This window comes from Anabrus simplex, chromosome 5 (assembly GCF_040414725.1).
Source record: "Anabrus simplex isolate iqAnaSimp1 chromosome 5, ASM4041472v1, whole genome shotgun sequence".
Classification (NCBI taxonomy): Eukaryota; Metazoa; Arthropoda; class Insecta; order Orthoptera; family Tettigoniidae; genus Anabrus; species Anabrus simplex.
Window position 1 is genome coordinate 234,348,591 of NC_090269.1, and position 26,930 is coordinate 234,375,520.

Sequence of the window (26,930 nt, forward strand, 5' to 3'; positions counted from 1 at the left end):
CGTCCGCACAACCGTACTGGGCGCTCGACGGGCTTCTGGGAGTCAGATCACCCTCAGTTGAATGTTGGGAGTCAGGAACCCATTTCTACCAGGACTGTAAGGAGGCAACTGCACCGCATAGGCTTCACCAGCCGACGACCAATTCGTGTCCCTTTGCTGACACCTCGACACAGAGGTCAACGACGTGCATGTGCCCGCGAACATCGGCAATGGGCCATGGAACGGTAGCGGCATGTGGTATGGTCCGATGAATCCCGGTTCCAGTTGTGTTGAACTGATGGGCGCGTGGGAATGTGGTATATGCACCATAAAGCTAAGGATCCTGAGTGTCAACAAGGTTGTGTCCAGACGGAAGGTCGCTCAATTCTAGTCTGGGCGGTGTTCTCATGGTCGCAATTAGGCCCCATTGTCCGGCTGCAGGGATCGCTGACAGGTGGACGTTATGTGGACATTTTTTCAGACCATCTGCATCCCTTTCTGGCCCTAGAGTACCCTGATGTAGATGCCATGTTTCATCAGGACAATGCGCCATGTCACCGCTCTGTGATGGCACGCAGGTGGATGGAGGAACAGTCCAGCGAAGTTACGACCATAGATTGGCCCTCCAGATTTCTCGATCTTAATCCAATCGAGCATTTATGGGATACTGTCGATACTGGTGAACGCTCCATGAACACCGCACAAACTACACAAGGCCAGTTGTGGGTAGCAATGCAAGATGCATTGGTCCAGATCTCTCCAGAACGATTCCAACACCTTGTAGAGTCGATGCCTCGCCGCATTGCTGCCGTTTTGAGGGATCGCAGAGGAGCAACACTTTATTAACATTACATTCAGTGTCTTCTTATAACTTTTGGCCACTCAGTGTATTTCTTTCGGCAATATAAGCTTTATCAGTGAAGGATTTTGTAAAACGACAATTTGAAAAACCACCAGTTAAATTACACGATCGGTATTTTATCATTAGAATTCACTTTGTGATATACAGTCAGTTTTCTGCACCGAAGTGTTGTAAATGCGACATCCTCAAGGTTTACGAAGAAGTAGGATGCCTTTCGCAGATGGTTCAACAAGAAGAGTTAGCATCGTCTTAATCGATCGAGTAAACGATTTTCGTCTTGTTATCGACCGTCCAATTCGCTCAGAGATCAACGACGATCGGCTGCGAACAAAATTGTATGTAACAAGGAAACGTACCGTTTCTGGACGTGGGTGCGTATTCAAATCCTTATCAACTCAGTCCCCTCTACTTACCCTATAAATTTGTAATGGAATTTTCCAAATACCCTTTATTAAGAAAAGTATAAGTTCTAACTAATATGACTTTACGACCCGCCACTCCTACAGCTAACCTATTTGTATATGTGCCCCTGAGTTTCTGCAGCTAGGGAGGGGAGGGAATACGTCTCCTCACGGCTCAGGAATACTTTTCCACAGGCCTGGTGTAGTCACACTTTACAAGGAAATGTGTTTCAAATAGTCAGGTTTTCTTCCCACTGTCGGCAACCCTGAATATGGTTTTCCGTGGTTTCCTTTTTACACACCACGCAAATTCTGAGGCTATACCTTAAGCCCACGGCCGCTTCCTTCCCACTCCTAGCCCTTTCCTATCCCATCTTCGCCATAAGACCTGTTTATGTCAGTGCGACATAAAGTAATGTGTAAACAAAAGAAAAAGAAAAACTTTTTTTTACCTCTCCCATTTCTCACGTATAGCTGATCTTCGTTCAAAGGTGCCGGATTTCATTTCAAACCAATAAGAGGCTGGTTTATCAAAGGGGTGGTGTGGCCAACAGATTATAAGGAGGTTCTACCAACATTAGATAAAAGAAAACTCTGTTGAAAACCAGATGACCGGGCGAGTTGGCCGTGCGGTTAGGAGCGCGCAGCTGTGAGCTTGGATCCGGGAGATAGTGGGTTCGAACCCCACTGTCGGCAGCCCTGAAGATGGTTTTCCGTGGTTTCCCATTTCCACACCAGGCAAATGCTGGGGCAGTACCTTAATTAAGGCCATGGCCGCTCCCTTCCCACTCCTAGCCCTTTCCTATCCCACCGTCGCCATAAGACCTATCTGTGTCGGTGCGACGTAAAGCAACTAGCAAAAAACAAACAAACAAACAAAAAACAGATGCATGGAGACGATTCTGTAGTCTCGACTCTACGTTCGTTGTACCCTCTTGAGTGGCGAATATTATACTGTATCTCTTACTACCTGGGGCCTATTCCACGAACGAACTTTGCAACTTTTCACTTTTCACTTTGCACTTTTCAGTTCAGATTTTGTTCCACCATCACTTTTCAAATTTAACTTGCAAAGTGAAAAGTGAAAAGTTAGGAATCTTTTCACTTTTCAAGCCTGTTATGTTCCTCCATTGGTACAGAAATGCAAAGTGCAAAGAAATGAAGTGAAAAGTTTTCATAAATCTTGCAAAGAGATGATTCCCTTGCCATATGCTAATTAACAAGTATGTACACTAGTTTCTCGGCGTAGAATTTGGTTTAGTGATATAAACACGTTACGACGTGAGCTTTTATTAGCATCAAGTGAGGACAGTGATGAAGAATCCAATAAGAGAACGTACAAAGACGAGATTAATTTTCATAACCTCACTTCGACGAACTTTCGCGAGCGATTTCGTATTACCCCAACACAGGCTCATTATATTCTTGAAATGATCGGACATTTATTGAAACATGTAACAAAAAGAAGTCAATCCCTTTCCGGAAAAGAACAAATTCTTATATGCTTACATTGGTTAGTAAATGGTGCCCAGCTGCACGGTGTTACACCAATGCATGGGACATCAAAACCATTATTTGCGAACTGTTACCAAAGTCGTAGATGTTATAGTAAATGTAATATTTCCTAACAGTACGTTAGCCTGATAATCCACTCAATATAGCGACGGCATTTCTAATGAAGGGTGAATTTCCTTCTGTGTGTGAATGTGTTGACGGCAGCCTACTCTCGTTAATATTGATGTGTCATAATTTGAGAGGTTGTCTTTAAAGTTGTCGAAAAAGTATGTCACGTTTCTCCTTGACAACTTCCAGCACAGCCAGCTACTTGTAATAACCTTTTTTCCCATGATAAAAACGTAAACTGTACGACAATTATACCGTCAAATTCGCCGCGAAAAGTAAAGCATTAAAATCGTAGAGTATTAGGCCTATACAGTTTGCTCATGGAATAAACTCGATCTATCACTCATTCGCAAAGACTTTTCACTTTGCGAAAAAATTGAAAAGTACAACCTAGACCATGGTGGAACAGAAATTTGAAAAGTGAAAAGTGCAAAGTTGAAAAGTTGCAAAGTTCGTTCGTGGAACAGGCCCCTGGCTTTTAATAACGTTACTGCTTTTTGGTTCAATTATGGCACCTTGAAAACAGTAATGCTCCTTCTGCCTTAATGTTAGACGAACTTTACGTCCCCTTAACGGGTAACTGCAGTGTGTTATCAAACATTCTTTGTTCATTTTGTGTGGTAACTGCTCGTTTTTTCATCCTAGATACTGTATGTTTCAAACTTATTTTCGTTTTTTGCTATGAGATTGCTAGCATACTTTGAAGTGTATTTTTCTGTCCTTATATTTTCCTCTGTTGTTCCAATGTTATGCTTTTGGACTTTACAGGACCCCGGCTGGGTGGCTGGCAGGTGGAGGACTTGGAAGCAGAACTTGATGCCAGCGGACTGGGTTTGGGAGTGGACTTGTCCACTTCCACTAATTCCTACAACATGAGGTGAGTACACATTTTTCGTAATTGAATGGTCCTAGAGAAAGGAGTAGCCTCTGTGGAAACTTCTTATACAGTGTTCCCTTTACTTGTGCCTCATAGTACAGTAGTAATCAGCGATGACTCGTGATAAAAGAAGGCTAGAGTGCGGCAGGGAGGTACAAAAAAGGAAACGATAAAAGTAGTGACATATTCATATACATTTCTCGTCTTTCAGGTTCTAACTGCATGGCCAGATAATAACTTAAAACTTTACATTTTAAGTACACTCTTTTGAAAAAGTAAAAACCGCACCATGAACGAATCGCGTGTGTGCATCGAATGTTGCCCCACAGTATCGCCCTAGGCAGGCCTGTGTGCCATTTCTGTGTAATGCTGATTGCTTGCATGGAAGTGCCACTAGGGGCCGTACACGGCCCCAGGAACAGTATGAGCCACAGATCTAATCTGAGTGAACATGCAACGTGCCCCGTCGGCACGTAGGCAACCAGCTCGATGAGTTTGAGAGATGCGGTGTCGTTGGGGGACTAAGAGAGGCAAAGTTGGACGTTTCAACTCAGTGCTTACCGCCTGAACCGTTCTGACTACACTGTGCGTCAGTGTCGAACGCAATGGAAAGGCGAGAGTACACACAGGTGTCGAGAAGGCTCGAGTTGATCCCGGCAAACTATCAAGCCGTGGAGGCCCCGGGAGGTGTTGAAGGTAAAGGCTTCCACTATCCGTAACCGCGACTCTTGGTGAGATAGAATGGTTAGCTCTACGCCCGGCCGCATTTGTTCCAGGAATTAACCTCGTACTAATTTTTTTTGTAGGCTGAGTGAACCTTAATTCCATGTGCACCTCCGGAAGTGGACATCTCGTTTCTTAAATTTGTCGACTTCCTGACGGGGAACAGCTTCGGCCAAGCAGCCCCTGGGCAGACCATCCGTAGGGAGGATCGTTTCATTGTGCGATAGGCTGTAAGTTCTTCACGGCCGTCGCTGCACTTACGTCTGTGTCCACCAGTAGGCTTACCATATCCAAGCCACTAGCAGTTTGAAATTCTTCTAGGAACAGACAACGCGTTAGCGTGCGGATTGGCGACGAGTGGTATTAATAGGCGAATTACGGTTCTGTCTGGACACAGACAATCGCTGATTTCGAATCTGTAGACTTCGTGATCAGAGCAGTGATCCTTGCTTCATTATATCACATTTAAATACACTTAAATGAGGATCCTAGCTGACAACAGCTTCAGTCTGATTCAGGTCTGGAAGCAAGTATGTTTGTCTCCAGTGCCTTGCAACCTACAGTGTGTTACGGGCAAATCAGAGGGATTCGAACTCACAATGGCAGATACGCCGACCTACAGCATAAGTCGAGAAAACTTTAATTTGCAGAATGCGGTTGTGGAGCTTCAAGGCAAATAGTCCAGCACATTGTGGGACAGTCTTACCGTACAGCATATCGGGGAAATTAAAGGTATTTTTCTGTCTCGTGTGGACTAGTAGATTACAATGTAAATAGTTTCTTATTAGTAATTGTGATCCGTTTGTTTTTTCTGTCAGGAGACTAGAAATATTTAGTTTATTTTCCGGGTTGAATCGTGTTTTCTGTACATTACGTACAGTTTGCTGACGTTTCGAATACATTGCTGCATTCTTTTTCGGAGGCGACTGAAATACCCCTACTCGATCCGAGGTAGTCAGTCTCCCAGGCAGTAATTACACTATAAGGTTGGTTCCTGACCTTGGTGTTTTATATCCTAGCCTTTCTGGCTGACGTAAGCCCCCTGGCTGTCTCGTGAGAATTGTGGAAGGTATGTGTCACAGCCTTGGAGACTGACTACCTCGGATCGAGTAGGGGTATTTCAGTCGCCTTGAAAAAGAATACTGCAATGTATTCGAAACGTCGGCAAACTGTACGTAATGTACAGATAACAACAACACGGCTCAACCCGAAAAATAAACTAAATAATTCTACATACCGTGGAAGCTTCACCTCTAAGAGACTAGAAATAGTTGTACTACCGATCTCCCCATATCCTTCCCTGACCTCTCGAAAATGGTCTCGGAGCACTTCTGCATTTCACTTCTGCTGGATATTCCAACCCCGTACCATGATTACCTAGACATGATAAGTGGAGTTTGTCTCGGGATAGTTGCTGTTGTCATTCTGGACTTAGCTGAGATCGGTATTTCATCTGCAGGATAGATCGCACGAACACTAGTAGGCTGAGTGTAAACTTCCAGGACTTCATCATGTTCATCCTGGAAGTAATCTAGACAACTCCTCCCGCAACTGCCACCTTATACTTCCTGAAAAGGAGACGCTGACGGGACGCGTGCTATCGGAGCACCAAAGGAACACACGTCCGTCTTCGTAGGACGAAAACCAGATGAAGGTGCTCCATAGCAAGTTATTGGAGAGTGAATGCGCCTGTTTGGACCGGTTGACAATGAAGAATGTCTCCGTTCTCGTCATACAAACCTTAATAAACATTACCTAGCTCCTTTTCACATCTCACGATACCGAGCTCGATAGCTGCAGTCGCTTAAGTGCGGCCAGTGTCCAGTATTCGGGAGATAGTAGGTTCGAACCCCACTGTCGGCAGCCCTGAAAATGGTTTTCCGTGGTTTCCCATTTTCACACCAGGCAAATGCTGGGGCTGTGCCTTAATTAAGGCCACGGCCGCTTCCTTCCCACTCCTAGCCCTTCCCTGTCCCATCGTCGCCATAAGACCTATCTGTGTCGGTGCGACGTAAAGCAACTAGCAAAAAAAAAAGACCTATCTGTGTCGGTGCGACGTAAAGCAACTAGCAAAAAACGTATGGTGCCTGTTGTTAATTGTTTTGTTTCGGTTTTCTTTTCATTATTTTTTAATGTTTCGAATAGACCAAAGATTGTTTTTGTTTACTATCAGTTATTGACGGGGAGTTTGCTCGATGTAATGTATACGGAGTCATTTATTGTGTTGCCTTGTAATTGTTTGTTGTTGTATCAGTTCGTACAATAGCCATTTAACTTTTTGCGTATGTAACTACCATTATACCCAGAAGACTGTAGTGTGATACTTCAATATCGGTACTTGTTGAAAGAACCGGTAAAGTAAGACTACAGGTCTGCCTGTAATTACTGTGTATCTACTGCGTATATAAATGCACATCTTTTTTATTTTTCAAGGCTTTTCTTATTACGTCAGAATTTACTACATTCCATGTCATGCTCATATCAAAATTGCCTATGCATTAAATTTATTTATATTCGACAACCATTGCTGCAATTGAAATGTGTTGTGCCTGTCACTGCAAAACATAAATAAATCGTTCAGTACACGCACAGATAACATAATTCTACCTATAGGCCTATTCCTTATACCAGAGTACGCAAAACGGAAAATACCAGTAGTTTTAAACCCGGAGTTTATAATTGTTGTTGTTGTCGTCTGGGATGTCGTTTCGTTATGACACAACTGATAGCGTACACAAAATGGGTGGGGTGAAGAGGACATAAAAAGAAAATCTGGACATTCATTGAGATCCTCTACCCAGGCACGTAATTTCTTTACATAAAAAGGTATTTAACGTTGTTTAAAGGTGGGAGATTTATTTAGTGGTGGGTGATTTAATTTAATTAATTCCATATGCCCACTCTAAAGGACACTACCGACAGCTTTAAGGCGTTTTAGAAGTAAATAATAATTTAACCGTAGGTAGGACGCGGTACCCCATCCCACGTTTGACCACGCCCGGTGGTACTTAACTCGGAGTTGTACCCACGAATGTGACAACTCACCGGAATTAGCAGGAATAAAAATATAATATTTCCATAAAATATGGGTATATTAGTTTAGGTTATTTATTATCATTATGTGTGAAACGGAACGTTATTTAAAGGATTTTAATAATTATAGTACGAAAACAAGCAAAGTATAGAGCCGGTCCCGTTCAACAGCTAAGCAGCCGGCAAGCGCGGGGCGAAGGGAAACGTGCGATGGCGAACCAATTGGAGTGGGGAGGGGAGGAGGTGCAGAGGTGTGTCTCCAGGTACGCAGTGTGCCGGCTTAACATTGGCCAGCAGGTATTCATCGCTGATCGCGTGGAATTTTTAGGCCCCATAGTTAACGCCCTAATGAATGTTGGCACACAAAATTGATGCCGACATCTTTTTTTACGTGTACGCGTACGTGTTTTCCAAGTTTCATCGCGATCGGCGACTTAACCATTACCGATGTTCCCTTGTCAGAGGTAAACATTCAGTGAACAAGATTGTTCATTAGCAGTTAAGACTGTATGTGAGAATTAGATGTTGTGTGGCGCTTTCAGCGATATCAACATTGTGTTTTCCCGACTTCGGAAGTAATTAGAGCTGAACCAAATCTTACTTTGGTTTCATTCGATAATGTCTTCTTTCAGTTCAACCTATCTTCTTTGTCCACATTCTGCTGCTGGACTGGAGCGATCGAAAAGACAACACGGCTCAACAGGTTCCAGCTTTTATAGCGGAGAGGAAAGTTCCAGAAATCTCTGGACAAAATAAATTACCTAAATTCCTGGTTGGTTGAACCTTTTAGAAGGCGGGAAGAGATAGAAGAGCTAGTAACCTTAGAATACCAGAAACAGTCTACAAACAATTCAGTTTAGGAAACCTTGACACACAAAATTACTTTGAAAATTGATAGTTCATCCTCGCACCAGAGGGCACACATAAGTTTATAATAGAGACATCTGTCGATAAATGTTCAGACTTATTCCGAAATGAGTTTCATTGTTCATGTTATAGATAGCCTTCTAAAAAGCGCTTAATTGAAATGCGCTGAGCGGGTGTACCTCCGGTACAACCACCGTCGCTGTTCTATGCTGAAGCGAATTCGTGAAATAACCTTTTGCTTAACAAGACCGTGAATAGCTCGTGAATCCCTTCATCACGTAGCTGTTGTCCCGAACAAAACTAATCGCCGGCGTTACGTCTGGCGGGGCGTGATGGCTCAGTGCATACCACGACTGAGTGCTTCAAAACAAGCCCAAATTTCTTGTTATACAACAACAACAACAACAATAATAATAATAATAATAATAATAATAATAATAATAATAATAATAATAATAATAATAATTTCTTCCTTCTTTTTAACCATACTGAGGTTGCAATAGTGCTACTGGAGTGAGTGCTAGTCCGTCGTTCAGGATATACCCCGATGCATGACAATATCGCATGTAAATACATGCTGTTAACGTGGCCAACGTAGCCAAATTCTGGGCCGATATTTTGTAAATAATTGTATAATTTTATTTAAGTATTGTAATTTCATGTATTTTATTTAATTTTGTAGTATGCATCTGTAATCTATATTGTGCTACTGACACGAATGAATGAATGAATAAATAAATAAATAAATAAATAAATAAATAAATAAAAAACTTTCTTAATCAGTCTACCCTCCAGGGTTGATTTTTCCCTTGACCTTGGCGAGGGATCCCTCCTCTACCGCCTCAAGCGCAGTGTCCTGGAGCGTAAGACTTTGGGTCGTGGGGGTACAACTGGGAAGGAGGACCAGTGCCTCGCCCAGGCGGCCTCACCTGCGATGTTGATCAGATGCCTTATGGGGGTAAGGGATAGAGAAGGAAGAGGGAAGGAACCGGCCGTGGTCTTAAGTTGGGTACCATCGCGGCATTTGTTTGGAGGAGAAGTGCGAAACTACGGAAAACCACTTCGAGGATAAAATAAAATCCTATAATTACCAAAATTATCGCCACAATAAACAAAAATAAAAAACTTAAAAAACAAATAGGGCTGAGGGGGGAATCGAACCCTCCTCTACACACTTGACCTTCTGAGGCTGAGTGGACTCGGGCCTCCAAAATAGTGTTGGCTACTGAATGCATGATTCGAAGCAGTGTATCGATTCATTGAAGTGTCCGAGTGAATCGATTCACAGGAACGGCGAGCTCACGGCACACGATTCAGCTTACTCCCAGCGGACAGTGCTGAGTGGCGCACTCACTGGACGTTGACGGGAAGCCGAGCTTCCGCTGCAGCGAGACAGTGAATCATGGCACATCGAAAGAATCGTGAACGAGCGCGGCTCAGTGAGACAGTGAATCATGGCACATCGAAAGAATCGTGAACGAGCGCGGCTCAGTGAGACACATGATACACATGGCTCCTTATCGGCTCACTGGACACGCGGAGAGCCGAGCTTCCGCAGCAGCGAGACTTACAGTGAGCCATGGCACACCGAAAGAATTGTGAACGAGCACGGCTCAGTGAGACACAAGATACGCACGGCTCCTTATCGGCTCACTGCAGCGAGACATACAGTGAGCCATGCTACACTGAAAGAATCGTATGCTATAATGGACTCTCGAGCTCAGCTCATTTGAAAATAATACCCATTTGCATTCACTGTCCTCTTCTTACAGGGAGGTTTAAATAATATATGGATTTATTTGCAGTGTTAAAAAGGTAGTCACAACATAATTCTGAAGTAGCTAGTAAGTAGGTAGGCTATTAGGTTATACTATTTATTATTTTAATGAATCTTAGTATTATAACTTAGTTGACATTTGACAATTAAACTCGACTCTAGCCTGCCCTATGACTAAGAGTCATGCTCATGACCTTTCAAAAGTACCTGTTTTATATTGGGAAGAACGGCTCAGTATTCTCTCAGTTCATATGTCACATCGTTGCACAAGACTTCAATCATATGTGGACAGACGCAATAACAGTATGTTGAATCAGAAAACCAGCGGGCTACTGTACATCTCGGGTAGCCTTTACAAAATATGACGATTAAAAAAATCCTCAGCTGATAGAAAAATACATATTTTCAAAAATGACTGAGCGAGTTGTCGTGCGGTTAATATCGCGTGGCTATGCGCTTGCATTCAGGGGATGGTGGGTTCGAATCCCACCGTCGGCAGCCGTTAAGATGGTTTTCCGTAGTTTCCCCATTTTCACACCAGGAAATGCTGGGGCTGTACCTTAATTCAGGCCATGGCTGCTACCTTCCTAATCCTAACCTTTCCCACCCTGCGTCGCCGGAAACCTTCGATGTATTAGAATAACTAGCATTTTTTCTAAGAAAGGAGTTCTTAGTATGAAGACCAGATGGCAGCTGCGAGCACTGAATGCTGTTGCTGCTGTCTTACCAGCACATACTACACAGATGCAGTAGGAGCGGTGACCAATAAGCCGTGAATCGGATAACTGTACCGATTCAGTAACGTGAACGGAATCAAATGAATCGATTCAGTAAAATGAATCGAATGTCCCATCACTACTCCAAAAGTGGCACCTAATCACACTAACCACTACACCACACAGGCGGACAACAACAATAATAACAGTAACAAATAGTCAAGGAATACAAAACTAATACGAGTATTAAGGAATTAGTTCAAATTGCTCGGTGTTTGTACGCCCATGCGCTTGTGACTATCATTGCTCTGCATCTTAAAGCTTGTGACGTAATTCTTTATCGATAGATGTGACCTATAGTGACCCACATATCTGTCATAGGTCATGTATGTTTCCATAATGAAGCCATTGGGGGTAACCTTTTATCGCAAGGAACTCTTCAATGCCGGGCTGAGTGGCTCAGATGATTGAGGCGCTGGCCAGCCTTCTGACCCCAGCTTGGCAGGTTCGATTCTGACTCAGTCCAGTGGTATTTGACGGTGCTCAAATACGTTAGCCTCGTGTCGGTAGATTTACTGGCACGTTAAAGAACTCATACTTGACTAAATTCCCGCACCTCGGCGACTCCGAAAACAGTGAAAAGTAGTTGTGGGACTTAAAAAGAATAACATTATTATTATTAACAACTCTTGAGAGCTGTATGGGGGGGGGGGCTCTTTCTCCATCTGTCGTCGACAAATTGTAGCAACAATTTTTGGAAAATTAATAATAATAATAATAACAATGATAATAATAATAATAATAATAATAATAATAATAATAATAATAATAAGACCGCATCGGTCTGCAGGTAGGACTTTTATTTACATTCTGAATTTAGTCTTCTTTGGCGTATTTTTCTTTTGATACTTCGGTCCACTTGCTATACTCACTTGAAGTAGATGGGCAGTGTCTTGTGAACAATTAATTGCAGTGCGTAAAGGAAGCTCCTTTCCAGTGGTGCGACGTATACACGTGTCTACAGGTGAGGATCACACTGCAAAGGTAGCAGCTGGGTCGTCTCATTGTATCACATTGCTATTCTTAGCCATAGGTAATGAATGTTGACAGGCGGAGTTACAGAAAACCGTCCGTTCCATTAACGAGGTGTATCAGAGTCCAGAAAGTATAACTTTGAACACTTACACGGCCCACCCACCTACCCAGTTCTTTCGTCGACTTTGAGATGTGAGTTGCCCCGCCGCTACACAAGTTTTAATGCAAGGTACGGTCTTGAGGCCACCAATCACAGCTGCAGATCCTGCTGTCGACACATTTCATTGTAGTGCGTGCGGGAAGTAGTGATGGGAGATTCGATTCATTTTACTGAATCGATTCATTTGATTCCGTTCACGTTACTGAATCGATACAGTGATCCGGTTCATGGCACATTAGAGTCACCGCTCCTACTGCATCTGTGTAGTATGTACTGGTAAGACAGCAGTAACAGCATTCAATGCTCGCTGCTGCCATCTGGTCTTCATACTATGAACTCCTTTCTTAGAAAAAAATGCTAGTCACTCTAATACATAAAAGGTTTCCGGCGACGCAGGTATGAACGGTCTGGGATTAGGAAGGTAGTAGCCATGGCCTTAATGAAGGTACAGTCCCAGCATTTCCTGGTGTGAAAATGGGGAAACTACGGAAAACCATCGTAACGGCTGCCGAAGGTGAGATTCGAACCCATCATCCCCCGAATGTGTGCGCATAGCTACGCGATACTAACCGCACGTCCAACTCGCTCAGTCATTTTTGAAAATATGTATTTTTCTATCAGCAGAGGATTTTTTTAAAATCGTCATATTTTGTATAGGCTACCCGAGATGTACAGTAGCCCACTGGTTTTCTGATTCAGCATACTGTTGGTTAAGTTATTGCGTCAGTCGGCTCACTTACTGTCCACATATGGTAGCTTGTGTCTCACTTGGCCGTGCTTGCGCACGATTCTTTCGGTGTGCCATGATCCATGATCCACTGTCGCGCTGCAGCTGAAGCTCGGCTCCCAGCAAACGTCCAGTGTCCCGCTAGTGAGCCGTGAGTGCGCCAATCAGCACTGTCCGCTGGGAGTAAGCTGAATCGTGTGCCGTGAGCTCGCCGTTCCTGTGAATCGATTCACTCTGACACTTGAATGAATCGATACACTGCTTCGAATCATGCATTCAATAGCCAACACTAGCGGGAAGAGCGTTCGTGCCGAATGCTCTGCTTACCTTCCGTTCCAAATCCTCAGAAGATTATCACGAAGAGATGGCTTCAGACAGTTTGAACTTTTTATTTCGAGAACAGCTGTTACGTTACCGAATATTCCTGAAAACGTTGTCATTGTTGTTGTTTGAGTCATCAGTCCATAGACTGCTTTGTTCAGCTCTCCATGCCACCCTATCCTGTGCTAACCTTTTCATTTCTGCGTAACTATTGCATCCTACATCTGCTTTAATCTTCTTGTCATATTTGTTACGAGTGCGGGCTTGAATGGGTCTAAGTACGATATCAAGAATTGGTTGAAAACTTTAACAAAGGTTATATTTCTTTTAGGACGTAACAATTTTTTGTAACAATGAAACATCAGGTACAATGACAATCTTAAAACAAGACAAGGAAAATCCAAAATTAGTGAACTTTACATATCCTGGGCTTCACACCCCTCGCTGTACAATTTCTGAGCTCCCAGCTAAAAATTGACAAAAGAGCACAAATTGATTCAAGGGCAGAAATCCCCAATTCACGGAGCACTTGCTCCCAAAATACAATTTTTAGCCTTCTAGAGTCACTCGTTAATCTTACAAAAACTTTGAAAAAGAGCTAACAGGCTCTCAGTTTTCCAAGCCTACTCAAGGCAACATCAGCTTACAATCGCTGGCTTCTCAAGGCACAACTTACCATTTGAAAAATGATTTTATACAGGGGTATTTAATACCCAACCTACGGGACCTTCATGGAAAAGAACAGGTTAAATAACTGGCCCAAACACAAAAGGAATGGAGGTATACACTGCGCTCCAAGACAATGAAAACTTAAAAACCTAAAGGGCTCTAGGCCGATGAAACAGGGGCTATTCCCAAACTACTGAGGTGATTCGTATAGAAATTACTTTTAACACATTACAGAAGGAAAAACAGTTACCAAACGTAGTCACCTCAAACCAAGATAAAGGGGAGCTCGAGAGGGTACATCACTCTCTATTCCCGATTTACCGTTAAAGATTTAATGAAATTTTTACATTAGACGGAAGAAAGTTACATTTCAGAAAAGTAGGTTACATAAGTAAAGATTCGGACCTTTCTCCTCGGATTAAGTTGCGGAGGTAGCTACAACAAGAAAGATGTAATTTATGTGGCCATTACCTTATAGATGTTCTAGCTGCCGACGAAAGAGGCCGCCCGCCTCCTGCTAAACACACACACTCAGATAGACGTCAATCAATTGGCCAAGAAACGTGAAAAGCCGCAGTTTATAAACCCTCAGGGAAGGTTCGAGATCATTCAAGACTAAACTAGCCACACCCTCTCAATTTTATTGGTTGAGTTCAAACGTTACACTCATTATCGAACAAGAAGCCTGTGATAGGTTGAAAATTAATTACAGAAAATCTTCATTGGCCAGATTCAAAACTGGCGGAAAGAAAAAGAAAGTATTGCCAACCCAAAAATAAATGAACATAGATCAGTTATGGAAAACCTAGAAGTACACAACTTCTTTAAATTATAAGTTCTTTCACCTTGCACCAGGGTGCATAATCATAGTTTTTATGGTAGTGTCTTCTGTGGAAAAATGTCCAAACTTCTTGATGAATACTAAACAAAACAAGGAGAAATTCACTCAGTTTAGGAAACTTCACAATAACAAAATTACTCAACATTTTAGTGGTGACATCTTCTGCTTAAAGTTCTAAGTTCCAGTTGTAGTAGTTTCCACTTTAATTCGATAGAGGAGTTCATTTAGGCGCTAATTTTGAATGCGCGGCGTTGAGGTGTACCTTCCGGTACAATATTCACACCTTCGTCTACCCCTACCGTTCTTACCACCTACACTTCCTTCAAAAATCAATTGAACATATCCTGGGTGTCTTAAGATGTGTCCTAACATTCTATATCTTCTTCTCGTCAAATTTAGCTAAATCGATCTCCTCTCACCAGTTCGATTCAGTATCTCTTAATTCGTCATTCGATCTATCCATCTCACCTTCAGCATTCTTCTGTAACAATACATTTCAAAAGCTTCTATTCTCTTTCTTTCTGAGCTAGTTATCGTCCATGTTTCACTTCCATACAATGCCACGCTCCACACGAAAGTCTTCCAAAACATCTTTCTAATTCCGATATCAATGTTTGAAGTGAGCAAATTTCTTTTCTTAAGAAAGCTCTTCCTTGCTTGTGCTAGTCTGCATTTTATGTCCTTACTTCTGCCATCGTTAGTTATTTTACTGCCCAAGTAACAATATTCATCTACTTCCTTTAAGACTTCATTTCTTAATCTAATATTTCCTGCATTACCTGCCTTCGTTCGACTGCACTTCATTACTTTTGTTTTGGACTTATTTATTTTCATCTTGTGCTCCTTACCCAAGACTTCGTCCACACCATTCAGCAACTTCTCGAGATCTTCTGCAGTCTCAGATAAAATAACAATATCATCGGCAAATCTCAAGGTTTTCATTTCCACTCCTTGGATTGTGATTCCCTTTCCAAGTTCCTCTTTGATTTCCTTTACTTCCTGTTCTATGTAAACATTGAAAAGGAGCGGGGACAAACTGCATCCTTGCCTCACTCCTTTCTGGATTGCTGCTTCTTTTTCAAAGACCTCAATTCTTGTCACTGCAGGCTGATTTTTATACAGATTGTAGATAATTCTTTTTTATCGGTATCTGATCCCAATCACCTTCAGACTCTTAAATAGCTTGGTCCAATCAGTATTATCGAATGCCTTTTCTTGATCTACGAATGCCATGTACGTGGGCTTGTTCTTGATTCGATCTTCTAAGATCAAACGTAAAGTCAGGATTGTTTCACGTGTTCCTACTTTTCTTCTGAAGCCAAATTGATCTTCTCCCAACTCAGCTTCAACTTTTTTTTTTCATTTTTCTGTAAATAATACGTGTTAAAATTTTGCAGGCATGAGATACTAAACTAATGGTGCGGTAGTTTTCACACCTGTCAACACCGGCTTTCTTGGGAATATTTATAACAACATTCATTCAAAAATCTGATGGGACTTCTCCTGTCTCATACATCTTACACACTAAATGGAATAACCTTGCCATGCTGGTTTCTCCTAAGGCAGTCAGTAATTCAGAGGGAATGTCATCAATTCCAGGTGCCTTGTTCCTATTTAGGTCACTAACAGCTCTGTCAGACTCTGACCTCAAAATTGGGTCTCCCATTTCATCAGCATCAACAAACTCTTCTTGTTCCAGAACCAAATTATCTACATCTTTACCTTGATACAACTGTTGGATATGTTCCTGCTATCTTTCTGCTTTGTCTTCTTTCTTTAGAAGTGGCTTTCCGTCTGAGCTCTTAATGTTCGTACAGCTAGATTTCCTTTCTCCAAAGGTTTCCTTGATTTCCCTGTATACAGCATTTATCTTTCACAGGACCATACAACCTTCGACATCCTTGCACTCTCCTTCAGCCATTCTTCCTTACCTACCTTGCACTTTCTATCCACTTGATTCTTTAATCGCCTGAATTATTTTCTGCCCTATTCATTTCTAGCATTCTTGTATTTTCGTCGTACATCAGTCAAGTCTAGTATCTCCTGAGTTATCCACTGATTCTTAGTTGATCTTTTCTTCCTTCCTAACATTTCTTCAGCAGCCCTACCGACTTCATTTTTCATGACTATTGCGCCGTCCCTGCGTCCAGGGGAGGACACATAAGATCCAAGCTAGCTTAACTGGCGATCGTAACGGTTAACATAATCATCTACCTGGGCTATGAGTTCCGAATGTTGAGAAAAACACGTCATATTAAACCTAAGGAATCCCTAAACCACGTCGAAGGACGTCTCCTACACGTTACTGGCTAGAATTCCTTATAACTATCAAGTTGTTACGACATACACACTTAAAAACTAGGTCGCTATACTATGATACACATGGAAAGAAGAATTCATGTTTCACATGCCATATTTATTATGCATTCCTTTCATTCCAAGTATTGGACATTGAATTATTCTCCCTTAGACTCTAATTAAGGACTTTGCAGGCTTCATCTAAATATTATATTCATACTCAACGGGATTAGCCTTGAATTCCTAAAATATAATATATCTCCTATCAGAATGTTTGATGTAATTCCTAAATATTCCATTAAAATCCTCCATTAACACTATTTGGCTTAGAATACCTTTGTTTTCTTTTTTGGTATGAAAGGAATAAAAAAAATGTCAGTATCGGACTAAGAAGTTGGTGAAGTTCACCATAAGTACGCTAGTGCTCAATATTTCCGACCTCAGTCGTGCCTAGTAATAGAATGATCATTTGAGTTAAAATACTCCTCAACAAGAATATTGTATCTGTAATATATCAAGTGCTAGAACCTTGATTGGTCGAAAAATTGACTAAAGTCAGGAATGAAATTCAACGAAAGATCATTAAGGTACGTAAGGTAAATTATCAAATTAAATATTACTAAGCCTTTAGCTCAGAAATGCTAAATTAGGAGTATAAGGTTAGAAATGTTGGGTTCAAAATATTAGATTAAAAAAGGAAATACCAGATTAAAAATATTAAATTGAAAATATTAGATTGGAAATACTAAGTTAAAATAAGGTCAGATGCATAACGAGAAATAATATTTACATTATAATACACTGTATATAAAGCTGTAGATTGAGGGTGGTTTTCAAATATGCAGGACGCACTTTCATGTTTAGAACCAAATCTTATAAAATTGGAATCATAATACATATTACATTCTGAAGCCTTTGAATTAATTGTTCTCTCTTAGTTCGAGCCTATATTGGCCTACTTAAATATGGTAATTCTTTTCTCTCTCAGTTCATAGTGATACAGATACACACTCAGATTAACTTGGGAGAATCCTTTCCTAGTATTATAACAAGTACCGGATCTTAAGAGGTATGAATGTTTGTTTCTTTATTTTGCTGCGTGAATACCGATAAGTCTTTTTTTTTAAATTAATGCATACGTTCAATAAATATTTAACATAGTACCTGTAAGCTTAAATACTACTCTTAACCTGAGTATACTGGTTACTCTAAATGAGTACTAGTGCAATTTCATCATATTCTGTAGTGGAGACTATCTTAGTTCCATCTGAAACGCATTGGCTAATGTGGTCTACTTTGTGTGAAAATTCTGTCACATGGTGATAACTCATGCACCTATAGTCAGCCATCAGTGATATGGGATTTTGCCTAAGAAGTATACTACATTCCTTTTACTTGAGAATAAATTCAGAATTGAAAAATATCTGTGGTGGTATGAACATGCTCGACTTCATCCTCCTAACCGTGAAATTATTGGTACTTTCAGATATACTGGTTAAACAACAGGTGTCACTCCGATTATATATTAACCTATTTATGCTTGCTCACTAACGAAATAATCAAAGGAAACACAACGAACTCATTACCATTCCATAAAACTCAACCACTACATAACCATGATCGTATTCACGACGAATCAATAACTATCACCATTCTTAATCACCAATCTCATATCAACATCTCTTTAAATAACTATTATACTACTCGTTAAACATACAACATATTTCATTTACCTAATATATTTTATTCCTCACTCTCACGAAGTATCTATTATTTCTACCATGGTTTGTGGACTTATTCACAACATTATGACCTCGATTCTGTCATAACCCTAAATTATTGTAAACACACATATTCATCTGGCAAGCATTTCCTACGGATTGTCTAATTTTACATTCTTTGATTATAACCATCGCACACACATACCTGAGTTTACTCTTGACATGGTACACCATTTACCATCACGTTAGCGAAATCAACTTTTCTCACATTAAATGGATCATATTTCGAGCGTAGGCTTTTATCACTGACTGACCACCTATCTAGGGATTTGACATTTAGAATGTGAAGATTACCTGACCACCTCTAACCTAGTCCATAATCCACTATTTACGTCGTCTCATTATTTATACACTGAATAACTCGGTAAACTTGTAATGAACAAAGAAACGAACATCAATCATTAATACATTAGTTTAAAAGAAAGACTTATCTGAATTTCCGCAATTCCTGTAGCCGGTTATGTCCAGATGACAGGACATATGGACACGCCTCCTTTCATTTCCCTATGTAAACTGGGAAGGCTCGAATACGTCTCCTCTGGGCTTGGTCATCTTGCGGCAGGCAATATCATCTGACGGCGCTCACTTGGGCAGTCTAGCCTTTCATCTTCTTAGAACATCTTGCTCATTTCTGGACTAGTTGAAACAGAATAACATATAATTTTAATTAACTTTATCATCATAGGAAAAGCTGTGTTATTATCAGCTTATAGCGAAAGATTGTCTCCTTGAAAGAGTTGATTTTATCGACAACTAGAACTCTGGGGTAATGATTGAATATGACGTTCGAAACAAACAGATTATGTTCAGATATTCTTTCTAGAGTTTACTATTGAAATCCCACTTCTTTAATTCTTTAGGTTTGACGATATCAAGTAATACGTCAGCAAAGGTTGTGGTGAGGTAAGCCTGTCGTAGCCTTGTACTTGGATTTCCAAGTATTTAAATTTCGTGGAGCGAAATAAAAATCTTCTATTAATGATCTGCAGCGCAGTTTTCAGTAAAATCCACTCCTTGTTTCCGCTGGATGAATCTCTTGTAGATACCCTCTTTATTTAGAAACGATGTTGCCTTCCGTATATGATTCAGTTGAAAAGTAGCTCTCTTCCAATTTGTTTTCTTTTTTCTCAATAATTGTCCGTAACAATCTTCTCCTTTCGTTCTTTTTGCACTGCCTCCTGTATCTTAATCCTTTCTCAAGCGCCTGATGTAAATGTCACCTTAGCTTGCGGTATCGCCAGACGTTTTGATATTTAGTATTCGGAAGTTTAAGACTCCATCTTTGTTCTTACTACGGACGGAACTTTACGTGACAGTGAAATGGCACACTATCCACTCTTCCTCTATTGTGTTTCCTTCAGCCTTTTCATTTAGCCCTTGTGCAACATGTTCCTTGAAACAATATCTCACACTCTTTTCTTTCAACTTGTCTAGATCCCATCTTTCTGCTTTCTTTCCTTTCTTCAATTTGTTCGACTTCAGATGGCATTACATGACCAACAAGTTGTGGTCAGAGTCCACGTCTGCTCCTGGGAAAGTTTTGCAATCCAACACCCGGTTTCTGAATCTCTGCCTAATCATAATGAAGTCTATTTGATACCTTCCAGTGTCTCCAGGTCTCGTCCACGTATACAGACGTCGTTTGTGGTGTTTAAACCAAGTATTGGCAAGGACTAAATTATGATCAGTGCAGAATTCAACCAGCCGACTTCCTCTTTCGTTTCTTTGTCCCAGTCCGAATTCTCCTATTGTATAACTCCTTCTTCTTGGCCTACCACTGCATTCCAGTCTCCCATCACAATTAGATTCTCGTCACCTGTTACATATTGTATTAAATCTTCTATATTTTCATATATTCTTTCGATTTCCTCATCATCCTCTGACCTACACTATTGTGGTGGGCATTGGTTTGGTGTCTATCTTGATTACAATAATTCTTTCACTATGCCGGTCGTAGTAGCTTACCCGCTGCCCTATTTTCTTATTCATTATTAAACCAACTCCTGCATTTCCCCTGTTTGATTTTGTGTTGATAATTCGGTAGTCGCCTGACCAAAAATCCTGTTCTTCCTGCCAACGTACTTCACTTATACCAACTACATCTAACTTTAGTCTATCCATCTCCCTTTTCAGATTCTCTAACCTATCACAACGATTCAAACTTCTAATAGTCCACGCTCCGACTCGCAGAATGTCAGTATCCATCTTCCTGCTGATCGCTTCCTCTCGTGTAGTCCCCACCCGGAGATCCGAATGGGGGACTAGTTTACCTCCTGAATATTTTACCCGAGAGGAAGCCATAATCAGTACATTATGCATACAGAGAGATCTGCATGTCCCCGGGAGTAAGTTACGGCTGTAGTTTCCGGTTGTTTTCAGCCGTTTAGCAGTATCAACACAGCTAAGCCATGTTGTGCATTATTACAAGGCCATATCAATCATCTAGACTACCGCCCTTGCAACTTCCGAAAGGCTGCTAACCCCCTTTGTTATTATCATGGAGAAAACAAATTGACATGCATACATTATCATTGTAGACCGTTATGCCTTTCAGCGTTCAGTCTGCAAGTCTATGTGAATTTACTAAACGTTTACAATCATTCTCGCTACTTTCATGTTTGTAACTTCTATCTTATGGATAAGATATCCTGAGTCCACCCAGCGTTCGCTCCCGTAAAGCAAAGTTGATCTGAAAACAGACCGATGTAAAGCTAGTTTCGTCCGGGAGCTGACTTCCTCCTTACAGTATACTGTTGATCGCAACTGCGAGCTCACTGCATTAACTTTACTGCATCTTGATTCAATTTCACTTACTATATTACCATCTTGGGAGAACACACAACCTAATTACTTGAAATTATCTACCTGTTCTAGCTTTGAATCACCAATTTGACATTTAATTCTGTTGAATTTCTTACCTACTGACATCATGTTAGGCTTCGAAAGGCTCATTTTCATACCATACTCATTGCACCTATTTTCAAGTTGCAAGATATTAGACTGCAGGCTTTCGGCACAATCTGCCATTGAGACCAAGTCGTCAGCATAGGCCAAACTGCTTACTACATTTCCACCTAACTGAATCCTTCTCGGTTACGACTCAAAACTCACGAGTTTCAAAATTCACGGGCTAAAATTAGTTACAAATAGTATCAAAACTCACGATTACAAACTGGTTGCTAAAGTGAACATTCTAATGAGTCTCAAAATTCACGACTCCGGAGTCCGGACAGCAGGTGCGTGCGATGACCGCAGGAGGGATAAGGTGCCCGGTGACTCACGCTTCCCTTACCACAGGCAGGGCATACTGTGGATGTTATTCTGACACCCCAATCCACAGGGGACAAATAATGGCTGGTGAATGAAAGTGACCGAGTTATATTATTATTATTATTATTATTATTATTATTATTATTATTATTAAAATATTTTTCTGTTGTCTTAAAGCTAATATAATGCATTTGCTTACCTTTCACTTAAATTTATAATAATGACGTGTGGCCTCCGGGGAGGTCTGGTGCAGGTCTTTAGAGTTGACGCCATATAGGTGTCCTGTACGTCTGTGAGGATGAGGCCCTTCATAAGATGAAGGTCAATGCTGAAGACGGCACGAACACTCAGTCCCCGAGCCATAGGAATTTAACTAATGAAAGTTAAAAACTCTGACCAGACCGGAAATCGAACCCGGGGCCCCCTGGACCCCTTGGACCAAAGGCCAGCATGCTAACAATTTATGCATGCAGACGGACGACATAAAATCAAAGTAGGTATATTGCCCATTGCTAGTTAAAACAAACTGTCATTTAGTAGTACTGGGACTTAGTTCCATTATGCAGCCAGAAGGCGGCATTTACTTCAATAGGGAATTTTTTTTAGAGATATTAAAGGTCAAAACAGTTTATTCGCTCATTTAGTTTCAACACTTGCAGATTCATTCGGGAAAAAAGGCGTATTTCTATTTTTAGTAAGAGTTCATCTATTTGCTTATTTCAGTAGATTGTCTACCCGACACACGTAAACCAAAAAAATTACTCAGTACGCATTCGATTATTCTGTGCGATATAACTGAATGATATTTGAAACTCATTCGATTGTTTAAATAACCGGATAAAAGTTATTCGATTATTAAAAGTATTCCATTATCCCATGACTAATAGGGTGGACATTTATCCATTCAAAGAAGAACTGGCCCTGCTCGTGAGTTTTGAGACTGGTCCAGGTAGAGAAACCTGTTCTTACTAATCCTCTTCCTGGAATTCGTGAGTTTTGAGACTCGTGAGTTTTGAGACGACACGTCCTTTCCTGCCACTTTATACCTTTCCGCAGATGATCCATGTAAACTACGAACAGCAAAAGTGAAAAATTACAGCCTTTTCTCACACCTGTAAGTACCCTGAACCAAGAACTCATTCTACCAATTCTCACGGTAGCCCAATTGTCAACATAAATGCCTTCGTTGATTTTAATAATCTACCCTTAATTCCATAGTCCCCCAGTACGGCGAACATCTTTTCCCTCCGTACCCTGTCATATATTTTCTCTAGATCTACGGAACATAAACACAACTGTCTATTCCTCTCGTAACATTTTTTCAATTAACTGGCGCATACTGAAAAGCTGATCCTGATCTGTGGTCCGAAACCACGCTGGTTTTCATCCAAAACAATAAACAAAAAAGAATATTACGTACAGCGTAGGCATACTTGCAGAGAATGTGAAACTTTCGGCATTAAGACCCTCTCCTTGCCTATCACTGATATATGAATCCTATTGAGACGGGCTGAGTGGCTCAGACAGTTGAGGCGCTGGCTTTCTGACCCCAACTTGGCAGGTTCGATCCTGGATCACTCCGGTGGTATTTGAAGGAGCTCAGATACGTCAGCCTCGTGTCGGTAGATTTACTGGCACGTAAAATAATTCCTACGAGACAAAATTCGGGCACCTCGGGTCTTCGAAAACCGTAAAAGTAGTTGAAAAATGAATAACAGAATTAAAATACTTACCTATTTCCAGGGTAAAACGCTATCTACGTAGAAAGCTAGAGGAAATCGACGTAGTGGGTCTGATGATTGAAGTGAGGGGAACAATTCCCGCTTTTGCCGCCAATTTTTGGAAGCAGATGTCTGTCTCTACCAATCACAACGTTAGGGGAAATTGCCATCATTGTCATATGGAGTTTTCACTCTCGTATCTTCAACTTCCGTTCTTGCACGTCCTTCGTTACGCCCCCGCCTGGCCCGCACACATTTTTCTTTTTCGTTTTACACACCTTTCCTTCATCTTCATCTCTATTCTGTTGTTTTCAGTCTTTCGTTGCACTTGATTATATTTTATTTCTTCTACCATATTCCTCCCCCATCGTTTTTGATTCATTTGATGAGCTTGTTGTCTTATTTCGCAACGCACGGATATATTGAATTCTAAAAAAAAAAAAAAAATCATTGTCTGCCTCTGTGGTATAGTAGTTAGTGTGATTAGGTGCCAGCCCCGGAGGCCCGGGTTCGATTCCCGGCTCTGCCACGAAATTTGAGAAGCGGTACGAGGACTGGAACGGGGTCCTTTCAGCTTCGGGAGGTCAACTGAGTAGAGGGGTGTTCGATTCCCACCTCACCAGCCTCGAAATGGTTTTCCGTGGTTTCTCACTTCTTCTTCAAGCAAATGCCGTGATGGTACCTAACTTAAGGCCACGGCCGCTTCCTTCCCAATTCTATCCCCCGACCAAAAGTATCACGCTCCAGGACACCGCCCTAGGTGGGATCTCTCACTGAGTCCGATGGAAAAACGAACCCTAGTTTTTTAACGGATTAAGAAAGAAAGACGAAAACATAATTGTTACAATTAGGTAACCCTAGGTTCCCTAGATTGTATCCGTTCCCTTTCTAAAAACTGATGTAAATGTAAAGGCAACCTCTACATGAGAGGAAGTATTTCATAAATAAATAAACAAACACAAGCGCCTCACCTTAGTAACTAGGCAACGGGTCGATTATGTTGACTGGCTTTACAGTATCATCAACCGAGCGAGTTGGCCATGCGGTTAGGAGCGCGCAGCTTTGAGCTTGCATCCGGGAGATAGTGGGTTTGGATCCCACTATCGGGAGCCCTGAAGATGGTTTTCCGTGGTTTCCTACCACACCAGGCAAATCCCGGGGCTGTACCTTAATTAAGGCCACGGCCACTTCCTTCCTATTCCTAGTCCTCTCCTATCCCATCGTCGCCATATGACCTTTGTTGGTGCGACGTAAAGCAAATTTTAAAAAACGTCAAACAGACAAAATTGCGGTCTATACTCTTCTACAATGCTATAACAACAATATAATTCGCGGATTATTGAGCTAGAGGAAAGAGAAATATAAACCAAATATTAAAACCACGTTAAGCACCTCGCTGTAAAATTAGTGTTAGTCTAGCTCATTACCCGCAAAAATCATTTCCCAACTTTCACGACAAGCGAACATCTCCTTTGTTCAGCGCGTCCCCGTAGCTCAGGTGCTGGAGCGCGTATCTTTCACGTAGAATACTAGTCCGAAATAGTAAAATAGAATGATTGTAATTGAAATGATTGGTAAAAAGTGAACAGCGAGGTTCGAACCTTCGAGGTCAGTGTTCATGAGCGAGCACGTTACTTCTGAGCCAACTGAAGCCATACGTGTATTATTTATGTCATTGTCTCCCTCTCACACTAGACGTTACTTTGACTACTTCTGACGAGATGAGTTGTGGTTACTATTACTAATACGAAATCACGTTTTCTTTCTCGTTCTCTTTTCACATGTATTTGGGTACGGGGTACAGTAATGGTCGACGCACTGCTAATAAGTCACTCTGTCTGCGGCACCTTGCAAATAGTACTGTTTCGTCCTTGGGCATTCACAAGGGCTACTATCTGGAAAGTCGACGATTTATGTGTGCCATTACTTATTTCTAGTACTGTACATCAGACTTTATATCCCTTTAGTAATAACATGTTAATTGTCTCACTGTCTACATTTGTCCAGCACAAATTTGCGCAGATCTAAGAAAGTATCAGCAGCGTTTAGGGCAACGCTTAAAATAATGGAAATGACCCTTATATTGGCAAAGTATAGAAAATTAACCGATGAGTCATTGGGGCAAAGCGCTTGCATTCGAGAGACATGTTTTTGTTTGTGATTTTTTTGAGCCTCATTTAGTTACATGAATTAGGTTCGTGTTACATGTCATTTCGTGGGTGATGCAAAATGTATTGCTATGTCTACATACAGTATCTTACTACTTCTTAGAACATTTTGCAGTTATTACAACTGCGAATAAGTGACTATCACTGTGTGGGCGACTTGTTCTCACTATGCCTAGAATACGGCTAACAAGCTGGAAGGACGCATAAGAAGTTGGTCTACAGTGACTTTTTCTCTCTACCTTTGCGTTTACTGCGATGTTGTAACATCGAGCTTAGCTTTGGCGGTTTTCTATACGCGAATTCACGGATAAACCCCGTTACGAGATGCACTCCCACGGGCACCGTGTCAGTCTCGTTTGTATCGAGACCTACCTACAAAAATTATCAACTCGCGTAATAGCTACATTTGTTTCTCTTCAAACTATCTTGTTGGTACTCTCCGAGGTATATCTCCATTTGGTTCGTATCATTATGCAGATCAGGGCTTCTCATATGAGCACCATGCACTTGCAGTACTAAGTATCTGAGCACCGTATGATTAATATACATACATCTTCGTTATAAACTGTTATGACTTTCAGCGTTCTGTCGGGAAGCCTTTGTGAATTTACTAAATGCCTCCACAAACTTCTATCTGTAACTATCTCTGTGGCTTCGTTTAGTTCCATACCTCTCATGTTTAAATAACTAGCAAGATACCCGTGCTTCGCTACGATATTATACAAATTTATAATTGAATGCTTAATGTTTTATATATAATCCGCCAAAATTCGCAATCTGACATGTTTTCTGAGAGAATCCGCCAAAATTCGCGATCTGACTCGTTTTCTGAGAGATTACGGCAAAGTTCCTCTCATTTTGCAATCTTTCTTTCCAGCAATCGATTTCATAGTTCCCAGGCTAGCTCCAGGTATTCCGCCCGGTGAATTGTGTCCCTAAATCTTTGCCATCTTTTCCTATAAGCATTTTTATTATGGATCAAATCCTTGAGGAGATCCGGCGTGGTGTCGTCTTTGCTGCCTTGGCGGTACTGAACCCGCGACCGGACTGCATTCGTAGTCATTGTCTGGCCAGGACCCGT

The 26,930-nt window shown here is 41.3% G+C and overlaps 1 protein-coding gene across 1 annotated transcript in view; it reads left to right on the top strand.

The window, feature by feature from the left end:
* Positions 1-26,930, top strand: part of LOC136873928 (transcription factor CP2) — a 524,699-nt gene that overhangs the window by 252,759 nt on the left and 245,010 nt on the right. The window contains exon 4 of the mRNA XM_067147290.2: positions 3,634-3,742. Within this exon, the coding sequence (XP_067003391.2) occupies positions 3,634-3,742 (109 nt within the window). The remainder of the gene's footprint in view (positions 1-3,633; positions 3,743-26,930) is intronic.